General features: G+C 54.6%; 2 protein-coding genes across 8 annotated transcripts in view; one reads left to right on the top strand and one right to left on the bottom strand.

Moving 5' to 3' along the window:
• Positions 1-1434, bottom strand: part of YY1 (YY1 transcription factor) — a 33370-nt gene extending 31936 nt beyond the window's left edge. For all 4 annotated transcript variants that reach the window (XR_009264911.1, XR_009264912.1, XR_009264913.1 and 1 more), the window contains exon 1: positions 640-1434. Coding sequence is in view for 1 of the 4 variants with exons in the window: in XM_058740731.1 (XP_058596714.1) it covers positions 640-1309 (670 nt within the window). In the remaining 3 variants the exon portion in view is untranslated. The remainder of the gene's footprint in view (positions 1-639) is intronic.
• Positions 1319-21433, top strand: part of DEGS2 (delta 4-desaturase, sphingolipid 2) — a 72752-nt gene continuing 52637 nt past the window's right edge. The window contains exons 1-2 of one of the 4 annotated variants that reach the window (XM_058740719.1): positions 1319-2062; positions 9413-9551. Coding sequence is in view for 1 of the 4 variants with exons in the window: in XM_058740718.1 (XP_058596701.1) it covers positions 2294-2302; positions 9413-9551 (148 nt within the window). In the remaining 3 variants the exon portion in view is untranslated. Of the gene's footprint in view, positions 2303-6801; positions 6993-9412; positions 9552-21433 lie in introns of those variants that run through there. The other 3 variants (XM_058740718.1, XM_058740722.1, XM_058740724.1) reach the window with 3 other exon arrangements.

Below are 21433 nucleotides of genomic sequence, written 5' to 3'. Positions count from 1 at the left end.
TACGTGCCGCCCAAGTCCCGCCCCACCGAGGCGAGCGCGGGGAGCACGGGGAGCGCAGCCGCGGGCAGAGTCCGGCCTGCGCGCCGGGCGTGGGAGCGGAAGGCGCCTCTCGGGAGCCGCTGAGGGTCCGGGGAAGGGGAGGGGAGGGGAAGGGGAGGGGAAGGGAAGGGGAGCGGGGCGGGGCCGAGACGCCCCCCAGAGGAAGGCGGGGGAAAGGCGACGGCGGGCGGCCCGGCCGGGCGCGAGCTCCGCGCAACCCGGCCGAGGCCCGCCCCGCGCCCCCCCACCCGCCACCCCCAGGCCTCGCGGGGAGCCAGCCGGGCGGGGGCGGCGGACAACGGGCCGGCGGCCGTCCGTTGGCCCCAGCGCGCCCCGCCCCGCCGCGCCGCCCCGCCCCGCGCCGCGCGGCCGCCCCGCCCGGGGAAACTACGCCATTGCGGCCTAGCGGGCGGCGCCGCGCCTCCCGCCGCCATCTTCGGCCCGCCGGCCCGCCGGCCCGCCGCCCCCGCCGCGGCCCGCCATCTTTTGGGGCCGCCATACTTGCCCTGCGAAGAAGATGGCGGCGCCCATCACACACATAAAACATGGCTTCCCTTCAAAACAAAAACATCCCGGGGGCCGGCGCGCGCCGGCGCTCACCTGAGGACCACATGGTGACCGAGAATTCGCCCTCCAGGGTCTTGATCTGCACCTGCTTCTGCTCCCACTTCTTGTTGCCCGCGTCCGCGCCGCCCGCCGCCCCGGCCCCGCCGCCGAGGTAGCCCTTCTTGCCGCTCTTCTTGCCGCCGCCCTTCTTGACGCGGCCGCCGCCCGACGACGACGAGCCGCCGCCGCCGCCGCTCTTGCCGGCCGCCGCCACGGTGACCAGCGTCTGCTCGATGTAGTCGTCGTCGCCGCCGGCCGGCGCGGGCACCGGGATGAGGATCTGGTCCTCGAAGCCGTCCTCGGCGCGCAGCCCGTCCGAGTCGTCGCCGCCCACCACCTCCTCGCGCGTCTGCACCAGGATCACCTCCTGGTGGTGGTGCACCTGGGTCGGGTCGTCGGTGACGAGCGGCTGCAGCGCGATCATGGGCGGGTGGTGGTGGTGGTGGTGGTGGTGGTGGCCCGCGTGCCCGTGGCCGCCCCCGCCGCCGTGGTCGCCGCCACCGCCGTCCTCGTCGTCGTCGTCCTCCTCTTCCTCCTCGCCCACCACCGTGGTCTCGATGGTCTCCACCGGGATGGTCTCCACCTCAATCTCGTGCAGCTCCACGATCTCGGCCGGCATCTCCGAGCCGTCCGTGGCGATGTAGAGGGTGTCGCCCGAGGCCATGGCTGAGGGCTCCGCCGCCACGGCCGCGGCGGCCTCCGCTCCGGGGCTACGGGCGGGCGGGCGAGGAGGCGGCCGGCCGTGGGGAAGGAAGGCAGAGGGAGGAAGGCGGCGGGCGGGCGGGCGGGGGGAGAGGGGGCGGGCGGCGGGGGGAAGGGGCGGGCGCGGCGGCGGCGGCGGCGGGCTTCCCCGCCTCCTCGCCTCGGTGCGCCCCGCGCTCGCTCGGCCGCTGCTCGCCCCGGCGCCCCGCCTCGCCGCGCCTCGGCCGCCCGCTCTGGCCGCGCCTCCTCCCGCCCTCCGGGCCGGCGCTCCGCTTCCCCCTTCCTCCTGCGCCTCCGCCTCCTTCCACACAAATACCAACTCCTCACCCCGAGCCCAGATCTCGCCGCCGCCGCCGCCGCCACACTCCGCTCGGGCTCGGCCTCGCGAGACTTCCGCGCTGGCCTCGGCCCGCCCCGCCTCGCTCCCACTCGCCCACTGGCCCTCTCGCTCCTCCCCCTCTGCCAATCGATCTGCCCGTTCGCCGTCGTGGCCCCGCCCACTCACCCGGGCTCCTCCCGGATTGGGGTCGACGGGGCGGCCCCCGCGCGCGCCGGATGGCCGCGGCGCGTGACGTCAGCGCGCCGCCACCGCCCGCCGCCGAGAGTCGCGCGGCTCCCGCCCTCCGCGGTGCAACAGCAGCGAGACCCGCCGCCCCGGGCCCGGGCCGCACTCGGGAGCGGGGCGTCGCCGCTGCAGCCGCCGCCTCGGGAGCCGGTGAGCGGTGCGCGGTCCCCGGCGCCGCGGGGGAGGGGGCCTGCGGGAGAGGGCGGGGTCGGCCGCACGCGGGGTCTAGGCAGGCCAGCGGCCCGGAGGACGCGCGGGGGAGCGGGCGGCGCGCGCGGGGCGGCCCCGGCGCCCAATAAAGTCTGCTTTGACGAGAAACGCCTGTGCCTCCTTTTTCGCGTCGGGTGGCGTTTGCTCTCGGCGCCTGGCTCCGGGCGGGCGATGGCGGCGGTGAGTGTGCAGGGCCAGGCGAACAAAGGCGGGCGGGCCGCAGAGGAGAATGGCCGTGGGCCTCCGCGGGCCCGCATCTCGCCGCGAGCGCCCTTCCCCGCGAGGCGCGGGGCCCGGGGTGCCGAGCGCAGGTGGGCCGCGCCGGACGGCCGGGGCGGGGCGGCCGGGCGGAAGCGGCGCGCGGAGCCCCCAGGTCCACCGTTGGGAGGATGTCCGTTATCCTTTTGTGACCCGCGGAAACCTGAGACGGGGCCGTTGGGTGCCCGCTTCGCTGTAGAGCTTGGAACCACGGGGGCCCCCGCCGCTCGTCGTGTCGCTCGGCTCCTTGTGGCTTTCTAGAATTTCCTTCTGAGCTTCCCTTTCTTCGCTCTCCAGCCAATCAGTGTTTTCCTTGACCACCGTCTTCACCTATTTCTCACTTTCATAGACACTCCTCCCTTTGCCCACCAGGCTTTGCAATTCGTCTCATCCTTTAAAGCTCCCCCGTTTCTCCATTCTTCGTGCAACAGAGCCTGGATTTTTCCTGGCACGAAATAACGACAAGTTCAGCCTTCCTGAATGGCTGGTGCAGCGAGGTGATTTTGCCCTTACTCATCCTTTTGGTCGACCTGACAGTTGGTTTAAAGCAATAAAAATAAAGACTCCCTGATTTTTTCAGAAAATCTGGGAAGGCGTGTCTTTGTTTGCCCAGTTTAATGCCGTGCAAATTCATTGAATGCGTACGTTCTCCACGCTTATTCCTGGAATAGTGTTCCTGCAGTTGAAGCCCATCATTGTTCTGGACTGATCCATCAGTTCTTAGGTCCAACTTGTTAAAACAAGCAGGTGTCTTTGATAACATATTAGAGAAAAGTTGATTCATTCTGATTAACAAGTGACTTGATTTAATATCTAAATGCCATTCGACTTGACTTTTGAGAATTTCAGCATAAAGAGTGAAAAATGAGATCATTTTCTCTTTGCATCTGAGTTTCAAAACCTGAGTAATTCCCCTTGGAGTTCTGCACCCACACAGTTTGGCAAAGTAAAATCTGTTGAAATAAGTCATTTCTGGCTTCGTAGCTTATAAATTGTGCATAAATATTTCACAAGCGAAAACCAGTTGTGGGAGAATTTTGTATGTGGCTTAATTTCACTTTCCCCACTCTCTAGTAATTGACAAGAAAATGTTTTTGTAAGTAGTTGATACTTCCCTCTAGAAACACCAGAAATGGGGGAAGTACCTGCTTAGCTTCTAAATCCTAGATCTGTAGACGTTCACCATCAAGGGGAGAAAACTGAAAAGGGCTTAAAACTCGGGAAGGATGGCAGGTGCAACACAGCATTAAGATGTCCCTAAGTGCTATCCTCACACCTGCTCCACGGGTAGCTTTTAAAACTTGCTCCAGGGCAGGTGACCTGTTTAACATAGGCCTGGAGTTTTCTGTGGTGGGAGGTATTCTTGCTTTCAGCGCTTTAGCCGTGAAGGATCTTACGACCAGATGTGCCAAGATCCTGCGCTGTATGGGCACTAACCTCGCACTTGCTGCTGCAAAAGGTGAATATCAATTTAAAAGGACAGGTTAAATTGCCATTTCAGAACCATGGCTCTGAAAGTTTGGGTAATTTTACTGCTTTTTCTCTCCTGTTTGGGCAGAGTGAATTGAGCCAATGAGCATTCCCTCTGAATGTTCTAGAGTCCCTTTTTGTTTTAGCAAGAAGCCAAATGATTAGTGTTACTAAATTAAGCTGGTATTTCTCTTAACACAGATCTTGGGTGCTTTTCCCTTTCCAACTGTGAGGGCAAAGGTTATGGCTGTGTCTGTCTCTAGCTCCATCCCTTATACATGGAATGATTGTTTGCTTTCTGGCTCATCAAAAAATGAAGGCGACATGACAGGAGTTCTGTATGATAGTGCTGGACTGTTTCAAGGGTCTCAAAAGCTCCAACTTCACCCAAGACTTCCAGTCTACTGCAGAAATGAATGGAAACAACTGTGGAAAAAACTAGAATGTTGGAAGAATCCTGAGTCATGCAAACTTTTCCAGGAGCTCGAGAAGTCAGAGCTCACTAATGGTTGAGGAGATGTGGTGACAAATATCTTGCAAGGAATGTGTCCTTTGGCCACCTGATCAGGACAGAAGCAGGACAGAGATGTGGACTGTTAGCCACAACTCTTAAAGTCACCTGCCTTCATCTTCCTAATGGTTTCTTTCCTGAAAGCTCCATTAAATGCTCAAACTCCGTTTTAAGAGCCTGTGGTTTAGGGAGACGCGTGGAGGGGGCAAATGTCAGGAGTGAGCAGAGTGGGGTGGGGGGAGGTAAAGGATGTGCATTAAAAAATGTTGGTACCGCTCCCGTTTTCAGACAGGGTCTTACTTACGGATTATAAGGCTAGCTGTTCAGTTTCATTCTGCCATATGTCCATTTTTTTAATTTCTTTTTTAATGTTTTGTTTTTTTTTTTTTTTTTTTCGAGACAGAGCATGAGCATGAGCAGGAGAGAGAGAGACACAGAATCCAAAGCGGGCTCCAGGCTCTGAGCTGTCAGCACAGAGCCCGACGCGGGGCTCGAACTCACGGACCGTGAGATCGTGACCTGAGCCGAAGTTGGTCGCTTGACCGACCGAGCCACCCAGGCGCCCTGCCATATGTCCATCTGTGACAGATTGGGAATGGTTCAGGTGATGAACTCGTGACGCTAAATAATTTCCCTTTCCACATACGGAGGTACCTTCCTTGTGAAGTTCCTTCTGGTTAGTTCTAAACATCTAGTCCTTTTGAAGTTACCTCCAGTCGGCAGGCAGTTAGTGGTCTGCATCAGCTGCAGAAAGGAGAATGTTAGAGCCGTGGACATTTTTGGTTTTTAACGGACAGGGAAAGCAGCTGAGGACGGAACTGGTTGAGGTCACAAAGACACATTGCAGGGTAGCCACGGGGCTGCATCTAGAGCGAGCCCCTGCTTTTGTTAGACTGCAAAGCCTCCAAGTTTGCAGGGGTTGAATTCCAATTTAGGTCCAGGCCGAGTGTCCTTTTTATTTTTTTTTTTATTTTTATTTATTTTTTTTTTTCAACGTTTTTTTTTTTATTTATTTTTGGGACAGAGAGAGACAGAGCATGAACGGGGGAGGGGCAGAGAGAGAGGGAGACACAGAATCGGAAACAGGCTCCAGGCTCTGAGCCATCGGCCCAGAGCCCGACGCGGGGCTCGAACTCACGGACCGCGAGATCGTGACCTGGCTGAAGTCGGACGCTCAACCGACTGCGCCACCCAGGCGCCCCCTTTTTTTTAATGTTTCTTTTTTTTTTTTTTTTTTTTTTTTTTAATGTTTTTTATTTTTATTTTTGGGACAGAGAGAGACAGAGCATGAACGGGGGAGGGGCAGAGAGAGAGGGAGACACAGAATCGGAAACAGGCTCCAGGCTCCGAGCCATCGGCCCAGAGACTGACGCGGGGCTCGAACTCACGGACCGCGAGATCGTGACCTGGCTGAAGTCGGATGCTTAACCGACTGCGCCACCCAGGCGCCCCTAATGTTTCTTTTTGAGAGAGAGAGAGAGCGCACGGGCGGGGGAGGGGCAGAGAGAGAGGGAGCCACAGAATCGGAAGCGGGCTCCACGCTCTGAGCCGTCAGCACAGAGCCCAACTTGGGGCTCCATCTCACAAACTGAGATCGTGAGCTGAAAGCACAAGTTGGATGTTTAATTGAGCCACCCAGGTGCCCCTCCAGGCCGAGTTTCCAATAAAATACTTGGGAAAATCAGGTTGAAATTTCACATTTGTGCATCTAAGTTATGCTAAGTTTGTATCAATACAAGTCAAATGAGGGACGCCTGGGTGGCTCAGTTGTTGAAGCTTCTGAGCTTCAGATGGTGATCTCACAGCTTGTGAGTTTGAGCCCCGCATCGGGCTCTGTGCTGACAGCTCAGAGCCTGAAGCCTGCTTTGGATTCTGTGTCTCCCTCTCTCTGTCCCTCCCCTGCTTGCGTGCTCTCTCTCTCTCTCTCTCGCTCTCTCTCTCTCTCTCTCTCTGTCTCAAAAATAAATAAACTTTAAAAAGACAAATACAAGTCAAATGAAACACTATAGGCATGCATTTGCTGTCTTAATCATCTAAACTATAGTTCTCGGTTGTGGGATCTATGAAATCTGGGCCACGAAAAGCATACTCCCCACTCCATCAATGTCTATATTAGATTTGGAGCTTAAGTTGTGGTAAGGTGCCCTGACGAGACCTCTATTAAGCTGACATTTATGTACTATTTCACGTCCTTTTATAAGACCTGAGTCAAATTCTCTTCTCTGAGGCCAAGCGGGTTCTTTCAGTACATGGATCTGGTTACTACCCATAACACTAAGGAAAGTGGACGTCTTCGGTAACACGTGAACCCGGTTCTCTGCTGGTCGATAGCCTCCCGAAGAGACGGTAGATCCACTTTTGCACTGACATTGGCTGCTCCCACCTGCCCAGCCAAGCAGACGCAGCGTGTGCACCTGAACAGAGTGAGCGGATGTTTCTCTTGCAGCCCCTGTGACTTCTCTAGCCACGCTGGGCTGCATTTGCATGCGTGGGGCGGGTTAATGCAGTGGAACAGAATAGCTTACGAGCACCACGGAGTTGTTAGCTTGGCCTTGCAGACGGGGTGGGGGTTTGGAATCCAGCCTCTCGGATGGATTTTCTCTGTAAAGAGGAGTGGCCCAGGGAGTTCAGGTGAGTCTGGCTGGTCATTCTCCTTGCCAAGTGCCTGGAGGACACAGCTGTGAGCGAGGATCACACACTTGTCTTCGGGGAACCTGCAGGGTCGGAGAGGATAGGTCCCAAACGGGTGGTTCGCAGATACTTGCCAGGATTCGGGTTGTGCGAAGTGCTAGGAAGAAGAGGAGAGGTGGGGGATGCTGTCAGGTAAAGGCCTTCCTGAGTAAGGGACAGCTCAGCTGGGACTGAGGCTGAAGGGACCAGAAAGTGCCTGACCCAGTGTTTGGCCGCACACCAGCCTTTCATTCTTTTATGTTAGTTTCTTTAAAAAAAAAAAAAACCTTAGAGCGCGCAAGTGGGGGAGGGGCAGAGAGAATCAAGTAGACTGAAGGCTCCGAGCTGTCAGCACAGAGCCCGTCGCGGGGCTCGAACTCCCGAACTGTGAGATCATGACCTGAGCCGAAGTCGGACACTTAACCGACTGAGCCACCCAGGGGCCTCTGTTTTATGTTAATTTCTATGTGAAACAGCAGTAGATAAATCAGGTGATAAATGTGGAAATATTGGGGAAGCCCATAACCCTCATTGTTAGCCTTGGAAATTCATCGAATTAACATTAATCCACTGAAACTGCTTTTGGGGTTGGCTGAGGTTTTCTCACTCATACTTGGTTACTAACATCATGTCCTACTGTTGTCTTGTATCAGCCATTCCTTCTTCAAAATTCACACCTGAACTTGGGGGTTAATAGTGGAAATGGTTTTGGAACTCCAGACCTTGCGAGACAGACCAGCTGCAAAGCTGATCAGTGGGAAGAGCAGACCGGAGTCACCCCAAGCTTGGGGTCGGGTCCCAGTGGCGCAGTTTATCAATCGTGTAACATCAGCAGAGGCTTGTAACCTCTACACCCTTCATTTCCTCTGCTGTCAAATGGGCCTAACAATGCCAGTCTTCAGGCGTTATGGGCGTGCACAGTAATGGTAAAGAAAATGCCCAACTTTTAGGCTTTTTTGGTATGTAGGGTGCTTGTACGCTCAGGACCAGTTAGTTTTCTTCCTACGCTTCTCTTTTCCTGGGTGAGCTAGTTCCTGACCCTCACGTCTCAGCCTCTGCGCCTGTGCTGTGCATTCGGGTGCTGCTGGTTTTGCAACTAATGATTATAGATGGGATCCAACACTCACTTGGTTTCTTAGAGCAAATGAAAATTCATTTACTAGCCAGGTAGATTTGCCATATCAGAGGTAAGTATTTAATCTCTCTGAGCTAGGTGGATTGCTGTCTATTAAAAGTAGAATAAACAACTTGCTTTTGTGTTTTCCATGTCGATCAGAACCAGTCTCGGGGCGCCTGGGGGGCTCAGTTAAGCGTCTGACTTGGGCTCAGGTCATGGTCTCGCAGTTCGTGAGTTCAAGCCCCACGTCAGGCCCCGTGATGTCAATGCAGAGCCTGCTTCAGATCCTCTGTCCCCCTCTCTCTGCACCTTCCCCACTCATTCTCTGTCTCTGTCTGTCTGTCTCTCTCTCTCTGAAAAATAAATAAACATTAAAAAAAAAACCTCAATTTTTCAACATTGGAGCTCCCTTTGGACATGTCTGTACTGCAGACTGCTGGTGTCTCGCTCACTTTTCTTGTGACACAGGTGCTCTGGCTGGAGAGGGTGGACCCAAGGAGACTTGGTACAGGCATCGTCATGGTGGGGTTCAGCCCCCGCCACAGGAACAGCAGCCTGGAGGTGGGAGTCGGGAAGGAGAAAGGCTGTTGGTCTCTCCTCTGTGTTCCCATGAGCCACGTTCTGGTGCTGAGTTGCCATCTGACTTCCTTGGCGCACGCACCCTGGCGCACCGTTCTTTCCCTGCTTAGGTCCCGTACAGTTTTGAACTTGGGATTTGAAGGATGGGGGTAGGGAAGAAGGACCATCCTATCTAAAGTGTGCCGTCCTGTTACTCCCCGAGGAACGGGTTGGGAGTCTCCTTGCACCATTCTGCTTAAATGGCATTGTCATCGTGGCAGGAATGCGGTTGTGGGTTGGGTGCGTCTTTTCCTGGGGATGTTTTGACCAAATCCTTCCACAGGCAGTGCGAGCCGCGACCCAGTGTGAGGCTGGTGCCACTTCAGATGCTACTCTGGCACCTGCTCTTGTGTTTTTTGAAGACCTGGGGCTTCCTCTCACACCTGAGCCATAGCAGCTCGTAGGTGACTTGAGTCAGCCCTCTGACAGCCCTCAGGTCTATATTTTGGCCTCCACAATTCCATCATCTCATTTCCCCTCTTCAGCTGCCGTATCCTGGTCCTTGTCATTCCTGAGAGCAGCAGCACATCTGGAGTCTTAAACCCCCAATACCCTGCCCCTTCCGACTCCTACCTTCCATCCCATTGACCCTCTGCTCCAGCCTCAGACCTTTATTTAGTGTTCTCACCCCTCCTTTCTTTCCCAGACTAGAAACCCATGGTTAATCACAAGCGTCTTCAGCATCCCGTCCTGCTTCTGTCTGATAAAACTTCACCCTTGGATCAACCCACCTCTGTCTCTGCGCTTCTGGAATCCTGGGACCCACTGCAGGAGACACCGCCCATGTATGTAGACTTCTGCCGTAACGTACGGTCTCCAGCGTCAGCTATGTTGTTTAAATTTTTTTTTAATGTTTTATTTACTTTTGAGACCGAGAAAGACAGAGCATGAGAGGGGGAGGGGCAGAGAGAGAGAGGGAGACACAGAATCCAAAACAGGCTCCAGGCTCCGAGCTGTCAGCACAGAGCCCTACATGGGGCTCGAACTCACAAACCGCGAGATGATGACCCGAGCCAAAGTCGGACGCTTAACTGACTGAGCCACCCAGGCGCCCGCTCCTGGTCTTTAAAAACAAGCCCCCGTCTTGACCCTGTGTCTCTGTAGCTGTAGCCTGCCTCCTGTTCCCAGCTAAGCGTCCCGAGCCCGTCTGTGCCACCCCAGGCCCTGTGTCTCCCGGCGGTCTACCGGACATTCCATCACTGGCCACACAGGCGGAGGCTTTCTGACCTGCTTCCTCGCCTTCTCTTGCACCCAACACTGGCCGCTACTCTGTCCCTGGACTTGTCACCTCGGCTGTCTGCACCGCTCAGCTCGGTCTCCCCCTTCTCACTTCTCCTCTTGCCACTCTCCGTGTTCCGCGTGCTCTGCTGGGTCATCGGGCCCCCACGTGTGGCCCCAACAGCCACCTGCGTGCTGACCGCTCTTAGCTTCCGTCTCTATTCTGTTCACCCCGCTGTCCCAGATGGCCCCATGCACTGTCCCGCAGCACCCTGGACGCACCACCCGCCTAACCACCTCTCTGTCCACGCCAGCCCTGCTCTTCCAGCGGCTTCCCTCACCACCACACTCACTTGCAGTGAACTTGGGAATTCACCCTGGACTCCTCGCTCCCTCATCCCCCGTGTGTAGCCACCAACTCCTAATGAGTTTACTTCCAAAATATTTTTTAAAGCCCGCTTTTCTCCATTCCCGCTCCTACTGTCCTCACGGAGGCTCTGGCTCCCCGTCACCTGCCCTTTGGCCAGCCCGCTGCTGCGCCTGCCACCAGTCCTCCTGCGCCAGGGGTCCCCTGAATTTTTCTAACGTGCAGAGGGGACCACATCGCTCCCCGCTTCAAACCTCTGGGGCTCCGGGCGCCTCGGGACGGCCGGCTCCTCCGCGAGGCGTTTCGAACCTTTCCGCCTAGTTTACTCGCCTTCCTGCCACCTGCAGACCCTGTTCATTTCCCTCTGCCTAAAACAGCCTTTCCCGCCTCCTACTTTACTCATCTTCCAGAACTGCTCAGGTGATCTCTCCGGGAAGCTTTCCTTGGAAGGGTATTTCCACAGTCACAGTTACCATTGTTCTCACTGTAATGAACATGGCTCTCACCCGGTCTGCTTTTCTCACAAAATCACACATTCCTTAAGGGCAAGGACAGTGTCTGGTTTGCCTGTTGCTCCCAGAGGAACAGGGCCAGCCCAGTACAGGACACACAGGGGGCCTGTCTGAGCAGAACTACCCAGTGGTGTGGTTGCCTTGTCCTCTTCCCTGCTGCACGTGGAACGAAGCCCAGAGTCCTTAGCTGGGTTTCAAGGAAACCTGGTGTAGCAAAAAAAAAAAACAAATAAGAGACCTGGATTTGAATATTTGTCTCACCATGGATGAATTAACTAAGAGATCTTAGATGAGTTTCTTAACCTCTCGGGTCAGTTTCTTTATCTGTAAAATAGGAATGTTGACGTTCAAGGTTGTCGGAATGGCAGATTGTAATAATATATACAGTGCTCCTGGCTATAGTAGGTGCTTAGTAAATTCCCTCATCGTTACGGCTTTCCCTGCACCGTCCTGCTCCACCTCGACCCCCTCCCCCAACACCCAGCCTCACAAAAGTTGTCTTGCTTCCCTGCCTTTGCTCCGTCCGTTAAGGAATGCCTTCCTCATGTCCATCAGCGTCCACTCGGTTCAGATCCTGCCTCACGGCAGGCCCCAGATCCTCCAGTTAGAAATAACCCCTTCGCTGGTCTCCAGTCCCCCATACATGTGATATTCCCAGCTGATGACCAGCTAGCGGTCTTCTAACTACCTGTAGGCGGTTCCTGGGTTGGAAGCTTCTGGAAGACAGGGATGTTTCTTCTTAGTTTCGCAGGTCTCCGTGCTTCTGAGCACTCAGGGCCTGGAACATCCTAAATGTTAAGTGAGGGGCTGTTTACTTTGATGGGGATTGGGAGGTTGGAAAATGCTTCTTTGCCGGGTTAAACTGTTGTCGGCGTCTTAAAGGAATCAAGCCCTCTGGGAACTCTGAATTCTAGCTTACCCAGCCTACTTGTCCGTAAGATTTTTTTGCCAGAGGTGAACGTTCCCATTTGCAAGCAAGTAAACAGTGTCTGGAAATTAGACATCATTCTAGAAAATCCATGTGAAAGACGGTGAAAAATCACCAGTCTTGAAATTAGTTTATAATGTGAAGAAAGCAAAGCCTGTTTGCTCCAAGCTACAGGAAAGTGATGTGTATTTCCAATTATTTCTCAAAGGCATATTCAAAAAGGAAATTCTTTAAGTAGACTGTGCTTTGGGAAGATAATCTCATTTTGACCTGCTGAAAGGAAGCTGACACAATCTCCTCCCGCCCTTTTATTTTTAAAAAAAAATTTTTTAACATGTATTCATTTTTGAGAGAAAAAGACAGAATGTGAGTGGGGGAGGGGCAGAGAGCAAGGGAGACACAGAATCGGAAGCAGGCTCCAGGCTCTGAGCTGTCAGCACAGAGCCCGACTCGGGGCTCGAACTCATGGACCGCGAGATTATGACCCGAGCTGAAGTGGGACGCTTCATCCACTGAGCCACCCAGGCATCCCAGCCCTTTTATTTTTACATTTTATTTATTATTTTAGAGTTTTTATCTATTTAAGTAATCTCTACACCCAACATGGGTCTCAAACTCAGGATCCCAAGATCAAGAGTCGCACGCTCCACCGACTGAGCCAGCCAGGCGCCCGTCATCCATCCCTTTTAAAGCGAATGGTGTTGGCAGGTGAAATCCCATCACACCCACCACAGCAAAGAGAGTCTACATGAAAAGACCATTTCCTGTGGAAATAAGCGCCTTATTGATTGATGTATCAATCCAACGGTTAGCAGGTTGGCAATGCTGTTTGCAGACAGAGGTGTTTTAGGACCTGCTTGCACACATCTGTCACAGCCATTAAGTGGTGATTTCCCTTGGACACTGCTCATCCCCTTTCCCCCCAGACCATTGAATTCTCCACGCAAAGCCTACTCATTGAGAGAAGAGAAGCAGTCCCCTTGTGGCTGCGACCCAGGCAGGTAGCCCTGTCCAGCAGGGAGCTTATGATGTCAGAGTTTATCTAAACTCCTCTCTTGCAGCGTCCAGGGTGGCAAACTAGCCAAATTCAAACTTGTTTTTATAGGACCCAAATTTGGCAACTTGTATACAAAATGTAACGGGGTAAACCTCCGTCCTCTAAACTACTTCTGTCCCAGGAACATCAAGGTGGGGAGGTAGCCTGGCTGTCATCCAGCCTACTCCTGCCAGCTCAGTACCAGAAGCTGGCTCTTGGGGGGGGGGGGGGGGTCCTGGGGTTCCACATTCATAAATCTAGAAACAACCAGGAGAAATAGGTGAATGCATTACTGTGTCACATGCCTGCGTGCGGATGCGTTTGTTGAGCAGAATGTGTTGGGGGGTCCCCGTGGCCTGGCTGATGACTACTCTTAGCACCAGGTACTTCCTTCTTGCAGACCCCCAGTTTTCTCATGGCAGGTACCAGGGAGAAATTCGATCCCCTGGGAAGGGGCTGAGGAACTACCTTTGCTTAGCAGACAAATCACGATTGGGCAAACAGCCAGGGCCAGCGTATTTCCTTTAGCCAGTGACTGATCTGAGAAGGAATCAAAGAGAATGTAATGCAGTTCTGGCCAATGAAATCTTCAGGAGAGTGTGTACTGCTGAAGTGGCTTTGCCTCCCTAATGAAAAGATACAGCCTGAAGAGAAGACAGTCCTACTTCTTCCTGCCCAAAAACCAGTGTGATGGCTAGGGCTGTGGCAGCCATTTTAGGACTGTGAGGAAAGGACTAAGGGATTTGGGGTCGTTGGTCCAGCACCATGGACCTGTGAACCCACTGGTACCACGGGGCCTGTGTGAGCCATTGCACAGGTCTGTTCTTGGCATGGTGGCACAGGTCGGACTGTGAGTATTTCCCTCTGGGAACAGGGGGAGTGGGACGGAGGGCTGGCATGCCAAAGGAGGTGCTGCTCTTCTGTATTTTCTCTTGGTAGGTTGATGGGATATTGTTTATGCTTATTTACTTGTTTTGAGAGAGAGAGAGAGCACAGGCGGGTGAAAGGCAGAGAGAAGGAGAGAGAATCCCAAGCAGGCTTTGTGCCTTCAGTACAGAGCCCGATGCAGGACTCAAACTCACGAACGGGGAGATCATGACCTGAGCCGAGATCAGGAGTTTGACACTTAACCAACTGAGCCACCCGGGCGCCCTGGCTTTTAAGTTTTGTAAACAGTTTTAATAATATGAAAAACTGCTATGGTAAAATCATCAAAAATGTAGAACATTTGAGTATATTGTATAATCCCAGCTTTTGGGGGGGAGAGGTAGAAGAAACAGTGAGGAGGTACGTAGGTCACAACAGTGCAGTTTTCTTCTGGGAACTGGGATTCTAGGCGGTGGTTTTCTTTGTTTACATGTGTGTGTGGCTTTCACATAAGGGATCTTTTTCCTGATTTTTTTTTTTTTTTATTGCAATAAAAGACAAAGCAGAAAATGTACCATCTTGGGCATTTTTAAGGGCACAGTTCAGGGGCACCGAGCACATTCACACTGTTGTGAATTCATCATCTCCAGAACTCATCAGCTTGCAAAACAGAAACTTCCTGTTGAACAGTAAGCCCCCTGCCCGGTCCCTTCAACCCCTGGTGCTGACCGTGCACTTTCCACCTCTGTGAAGTTGACCGTTCTGGGCGCCTCACGTGTGTAAGTACATTGCGCAGTGTCCTTTTGTGACCCTCTGGTTTCACTTAACGTCCTGCAGATTCCTCTGTGTTGGAGCAGGGGTCAGAATTCCCTTCCTTCCTGAGGCTGAGCCGTAAGTGCCTCGTGTGGACACACCACACCCTTGTCCGTGCCACCATGGGCACTCAGGACTGCTTCCACACTTCAGTTGTGAATAATGCTGCCGCGCACATGGGTGCATAAACAAGGATGAATTTTGTAATCAGAGGGAAAGTAGCAGGGATGCCTGGCTGGCTCTGTGGGTGGAGCACGCGACTCGTAATCTCAGAGTCATGAGTTCAAGCCTCACGTTGGGTGCGGCGCCTACTTAAAAGAGAGCGAGGGGCACCTGCGTGGCTCAGTTGGTTAAGTGACTGACTTTGGCTCAGGTCGTGATCGAGCCCCGCATCGGGCTCTGTGCTGACAGCTCAGAGCCTGGAGCCTGCTTCCAATTCTGTGTCTCCCTCTCTCTCTACGCCTTTCCCTGCTTGCTTGCTCTCTCTCTCTCTCTCTCTCTCTCTCTTTCAAAAATAAACAAAAAAAAAAAAGAAAAGTAGCAAATGAAGAAAATCTTGGGGAAGCCACATCATCTATTTTGAATTTGTGCTAATTTTCCCCATCATTTCTCATTTTGTATCAGACGTCTTGAGCACTTAGCCAATAGTAACGTTTCCCTCTCTGCGGGAAGGGAAAATTAGTACCTGGACGCTTTCTCCCCGCTTGAAAGCCTGATGGCCGTGCAGGGTTAGCTGCTTTTAAGCACTCGCGCCTGCTTCCCATGTCCTTCCCTCACTGGGCCTGGTCACGACTCCCGGAGAGGGCGGCCCTACGCACTCCTGCCTGTACCTCCAGGCTGTGTGGGGCTGTCGGGCCATTTCCCCAGCCAACTGTACAGAAGGCAAAACAGCCATGAGTCCGTTCGCCAGCAACCCAGGGTTCCCGGTAGTCACCACCCCACAGAGACCCCAGGGTTCAGGACACGTGGGGTGACCATGTGCCAGGTGCCCTGCACCCAAGCCTCTTCAGGACAAGGAGATGCCGTTAGAGCTCACTAACTTGCTGGAAGGGGCAGCACTTGAGTCAGAAGAGACCTTCTAACTGATGTAGTCCAAGCACTTGAGATGCCCAGGCCAGGTGTCCGTGCACCATGCTGAACCGCAAGTGCCTTTTCTGCCCTCAACCGGGTTGACGTGGCAGCCAGACCAGCACCGCTGGGCCTGAGCCGGCCCCATGGTGGTCACCTGTGCTCGGAAGCCTTTGTTGGGCCCTGCTACTCTGCCAGCTGGCTCTCGAGCCGCTCCAGGCCGTCTACGGGCACCCAGATGTACCTTGTCCCTCCCTGCCGCTCCTGCCGTCCCCGAGGTCTTCCTCCCCAGGCTCTCTCTCTGCACACTGGCCCCTTTTTTTTAAATGTTTTTTTACATTTTTTTATTTTTGAGAGACAGAGACAGAGTGCAAGTGGGGGAGGGGCAGAGAGTGAGGGAGACACGGAATCTGAAGCAGCTCCAGCTCTGAGCCATCAGCACAGACCCTGATGCGGGGCTCGAACCCATGAACCGTGAGATCATGACCTGAGCTGAAGTCGGACACTTAACCGACTGAGCCACCCAGGTGTCCCTCTGCACACTGGCCCTTTAACTGGTGCCCCAGGGCCCCCAGCCAGGTCCCCCAAGTGTTCATGGTGCCGGCTCAGGCTCTGTGCTGGGGCCTCCCTCTCATCTCCACTTGGCTTCTCTGTCTACACCCCTGTGCTACCTGAGCCCGGAGGAAGGGCCCGGGGATGCACGCTCACTAATACCACTTCCCTTTGGCAAGTCTCTGGGAGGATAGAGAATCGAAGACGAACCTCTCTGTTGAACTGGAGCAAGCTGGGGTGGGAGGTCCCGGGACCCAAGGGAAGCGGGTGGCCCCACCCTGGGTACCAGGGAGGGGTGCGTCAGGGCCGTTTCTGCCAATTAGGGCTTAAGGCAGTGACTCTGGTGAGGAGCTAGAACTTGCTTCTAGAAGCCTGGTGTTATCTTTTACATGCACAGGGAACTGCGTAGAGTTGTGTCGTGGCCTCTGCAGCTGTGCACCCGCTATTTCCCGTTCCCTGCGCCCGGCTCTCCCTTCCTGATCCTTTAGTGTCCCTCTCCACGTCTTGTTTTCCCTTGCTGTCCCCTTGTGTCAGCCTCCCACAGACCCTCCCTCTTTCATACGGAGGTCATGGGTGTCCATTCCACACCTGTCTGTCTGCCCGCAATGGCTTTATGTGCTATTAATAGAGCCAGCACGTGACTTATGGTTTGGAGCTTTTTTTTTTCCCCCTAGAAAAATTCCAGCCCGTTATTTTTTTCAGTCAATGGGCTTTCATTGATTTTCCTCCCCACGGATCAATGACCTTGTCCAGAAAAGCTCACCAGCACCCTGTAGAAATGCAGGCCTGGGAAGGAATCCCAGAGCCTCTGAGTTCTGTTTGCAAAACCGAGCTCTGGCCCCCGAGCCCACCCTCACGCTGCTGTGTTTCATGTTCCCCCCCACCGCCCGCCCGTGGCACACACCAAAACCGGGAACCTGCCTTCTTCCTTCCCCGTCCAGCCCGTGGACAGGCAGTGTCGGGTGTCTGGGCCTCGTGTCTCCACTCTCCTCCCACCCAGCCTGGGGCTGGGCTCCCTCTTCTGTGTGCTGCTTCTGGGCAGGCCGAGACCAGAAAGGTAAAAACTCTCTCGCGCTCCCTGGTCACGGGTCCTGGGCGAAAATCGGGTCCCTCCGATCAGATGCCCAACTCGGAAGGCCGATGGTAAGGGTAGGCTTTGGCGTACGTGGGCACGTGCAACGTGTATGTGACAGGCTGAACCTAGAGCGGGAAGCGGCACTCGCCGAGGGCCATCTGTGTTGGGAACTGGGAAACAGGGCCCTCTCTGCTCGAGGCTTCCCGGGACATGTTTTCTGGGCATCGCCAGGAGAGCTCGCCACAGCAGCGGCCACACTGTTCTCTGATCTCTGTCCCCACCCCCACCTCCCCTGCTGTGCGCGCTTGGCCCTGTGGCCTCGATGGTGGCCCCCACCTTCTGACCGGGGCCCTTTTTGGCGGGTCAGCCATTCCTGGGTCCCCGGCGCATGTTTTCAGTGCAGCCAGTGATTCGGTTAAGCTAACTCCTGTGCTGGCCCTTGTCTATTTGAAGTATCCGAACCTTTGTGTCCCCGCCAGAATCCTGTGTTGCAGCCTAATCCCCAGCGTGAAGGTGTGAGGACGTGGGTGCCCTTGGACGGTGATTTGGTCGCGCGGGGAGGGAACCCTCCTGAATGGGGTCCGTGCCCTTCAACACAAGGCCCCCAGGGAGGCCCTCTGCTCCTCGGGCCGTGTGAGGACACGACAAGGGAGAGGCCGTCTGCAGCCTGGAAGAGAGCCCTCCGCAGAACCCGGGTGTTGGCACCTCGCTCTCAGACTGTGAGAAATCGTGTCTGTGGTTTGTAAGCCTCCCCGCTATGCTGCTTTGTGACAGCAGGCTGAACAGACCATCCTCCCCTCCCCCAGGTCTGGGGACCTGCTGTTTCCTCTCATTTGATTGTAAGCTCCTTGAGCGCAAGCGTTGTGTGTGGGCGGTACCCCTATGGAGAGCTCACTCAAGGCTTGCTGGGTAAAAAGCCTGGATCAGCTTGGGCAACCCCCCCACCCCCCCACCCCCAGCAGCACCTCTGAACGCAGTGGTTTGCAGCCAGGCAGCGTCCGGAGCCTCACTTGGGAACTGGACGGAGTCGCCTCCCTGCCAGGAGCCTCTGTCTTCCCAGTTCCCAACAGGCCCTCGGCTGCAGGGAGGGGGCCGAACCCACTAAATGACCACGACCACCGTGCCACTTCCTACTTTGCATTCAGCGTGCGTTGCATACGCCTGGGGTCGCTTCGAGCCTGCCGGGCCCCATCCTTACCCCAAGTTGCTGGTTGGTTTTACGAGGTGGTTGTTTTGTTTTTTTAAGGGGTGCGTGTGCGTGTGTGTGTGTGTGTGTGTGTGTGTGTGTGTGTGTTTTAAAGAGATGGCATAGGGGCAGAAAGAAGGAGAGAGAGAATCGCAAGCAGGTTCTGAGCTGTCAGCACAGAGCCCAACGTGGGCTCGAGCTCATGAATGGTGAGATGGAGACCTGAGCTGAAAACAAGAGTCGGATGCTTAACCGACCGAGCCACCCACGTGCCTGGGTGTTACAAGGTTCTGATCCCACTGACAACCCAAAAACCCATCTTGCAATCAAGGAACTCTGGAGGAAGACCCAAGGTCATGGGTGTGACTCTATCTTAAGGGCAGATTCCTAGGCAGGATCCGAGAGAAAGTACTAGGCCTTAAATGAGGCTGGAATCTAAATCAGCTTAAAAGTTGTAAAAAAAAAAAAAAAAAAAAAAAAAAATAGTACAGGCTATTTCTGGAGTGGGGCAACGGTCTCATGATTAAGGTGAGGTGAGGAAGCCGCCTGGAGCTGCAGGGGAGTGGTAAGGGGGGGCAGACGGGATGGAGGAGACCTCCCGGGGCAGTTCCTCTGCGTGGGCGTCTTCACGACGACTTGACTTCTCGGTTCGCGGTAAAGACAGAGTTAAGTGGGACAAAGCGTTTGAAGGGCAGGGGCCGGGCCACCTGTGCTTGTGTGGGCGTGTGGGCCCTCAGGGCTGGGACTCTGCCTGTAGAGCCCGATTCTGCCTTCACTCTGGTTGTGGAGGGAGGTGCTGTAGGGGACCCAGTGCGCGCGCCCTGCCTCTGGTGGCCCTCTGACCAGGGCTTTGTGTGGAAGCACAGAGCTAAGCAGGGAAGGGGCGAGCTCACCGTGGGTCAGGGCTCGCATTTCTGTCTATCTCCACTGCTAACCTCCTGTGTCCCTGGGTAGGTCCCCTCCACATCGAAATACTTATTTAATGGCATCTGTGAAAAGTACCCCCCCTAAGTTACAACATGGGCCATTTCTGCTAGTTTCTACGCGGGCTTTTATCTCTAACTTACAACAGCATCCAGGGGCTCAGGACCCAGGGTGGGAAGACTGCAGGATTCGGGCTCCCTCTAACCTGCTGCTATGGGTGGGGTCATCTGGCTGTGGAGGCCCTCCTCATGGACGACAGCTGTCAGTTGGGAGCCTGGTCACTAACTTACCCAGGAGCTCATGAATGCCAGGGTCAGGGGCACCTGCCTTTCACCCTGTGCCCAGCCAGAACACGGGAAATGCAGGCAGTGGAAGCCGATCCGAACAGAGGTGAGCGACAGTGGGTAGGCAGGCCGTTGCATGGAAGCCAGCTCGAGCCCGGGACCTGACAGGTATGTGAGCAGGTGCTGTGCCGTGGGCAGGTGTGGCTGCCTGCCCTGATGAAGCCTGGCAGCTGGCGAGGGGAGCTTCGCTGGGCAGTGACAGCTGGACCTCACTGGAGCCCGTTCGGGATGGGGCTTAGCAAGCTGAAGCGGCTGGTGGAACCGCGCTGGGGGTGCAGGAGGCAGGAAGCTGGGGTGACGCACGGAGAAGAGCAGAGTGGTGGGGGTTTGGAGCGGTGGGACGTCGTCTCCGGCGCACCTGGGCAGGTGGCCAGAGCCCAGCTGGTGCATCGACCCCGGGAGCGCGGTCTCCCGGAGGCGTGGGGCGAGGGGATCCAACCCTCGTTCTTCGTCCAGAAAGGCTTCAGGGGGCCGTTGGCTGGGTGCCAGGTGCCTTTTGGGCATCCTGAGGGCTTGGGTGCTTTTCCTGCCACTTCACACGGGGGAATGATGTCTAGCAGCTGGTAGGTGGCAAAGCCGGAACTCAAACCCCACCCCTAGATACCAACGGGCTTTTGTTTTCCTCCTGGTTTTCAGCATTACAGATAAAGCTGGCAAGGAGTAAATTGTTGCTTTTTTTTTTCCTTTGGGATTGTTTTCAGGAGAACAGTTACAGGGTCAAGGCATAGGCACATTTTCATAAATCTTGATGTATAATTTGGGGGGGCATCCACTTATATAACGGCCAAGAGCAGTGGACCGGGCTCACTGTTAAATATCCCCTCCCCCCACATAACCACTGCTTCACCCCTAGAAACCCCTCCTGTTCTGACCTCCGCCCTCCCTTCCCCTGCAGGTGAGCCCAGTGCAGAGTTTTGTGATTAGCCCCTTAGGGTTTTAACTGGCACTGACCTTACAAGTCACGGGGGGAGAGTGGACCTTTCCTTTTGTACTGTTCAGTCTTCCAATCTACGGTCGTGGTCGATCTTGGCACTTGACTGAGGCATCTAACTCACAATGAAGCTGTGGGTTTTTTTTTTTTTAACTTTTTCTTCTTTTCTCATTTTTTTAACATTTATTTGTTATTGAGAGACAGACACAGAGCATGAGCAGGGGAGAGGGAGAGAGAGAGAGAGGAGACACGGAATCTGAAGCAGGCTCCAGGCTCTGAGCTGTCAGCACAGAGCCCGACACAGGGCTCGAACTCGCAAACTGAGAGATCGTGACCTGAGCTGAAGTCGGTCGCTTAACCAACTGAGGCACCCAGGCATCCCTTAACTTTTTTTTTTTAAAGTAAGCTCTAGGCCCAACGTGGGGCTTGAACTCACAACCCCGAGATCTAGAGTCGCATGCTCTTCCGACTGAGCCAGCCAGGTGCCCCCACGATGGGGTTCTATGATTTTCTCCCAAGAGATCTTGGACATATTTCAGTAAGATGCCTATGTTCGATGTCTTTGTAAATGGTTGTTCTTACTTCATTTTCTTTTTTCTTTTTCTTTTTTTTTTAAAAGAAACCAGAGACCGCCCTCACTTAGTTTTGTTTCCTAAGTACTTTACTGCCTTCCCAAACCAGTTCTCTCACTTCATTTTCTAATTGTTATAGCTTCAGTTGTTTAGGGGGTATTTTGCATATTGATTTTTATTCCCAGCAATCTTGCCAAACTCCTGCGTGCTAGTAGATTATCTGTTAATTCTTTGACTTTTCTATCATCTCTAAGTAATGCCAGGGTTTTTTTTC

This window comes from Neofelis nebulosa, chromosome 7, assembly GCF_028018385.1.
Source record: "Neofelis nebulosa isolate mNeoNeb1 chromosome 7, mNeoNeb1.pri, whole genome shotgun sequence".
NCBI classification, from domain to species: Eukaryota; Metazoa; Chordata; class Mammalia; order Carnivora; family Felidae; genus Neofelis; species Neofelis nebulosa.
This window is presented reverse-complemented; position numbering and strand designations above follow the sequence as displayed.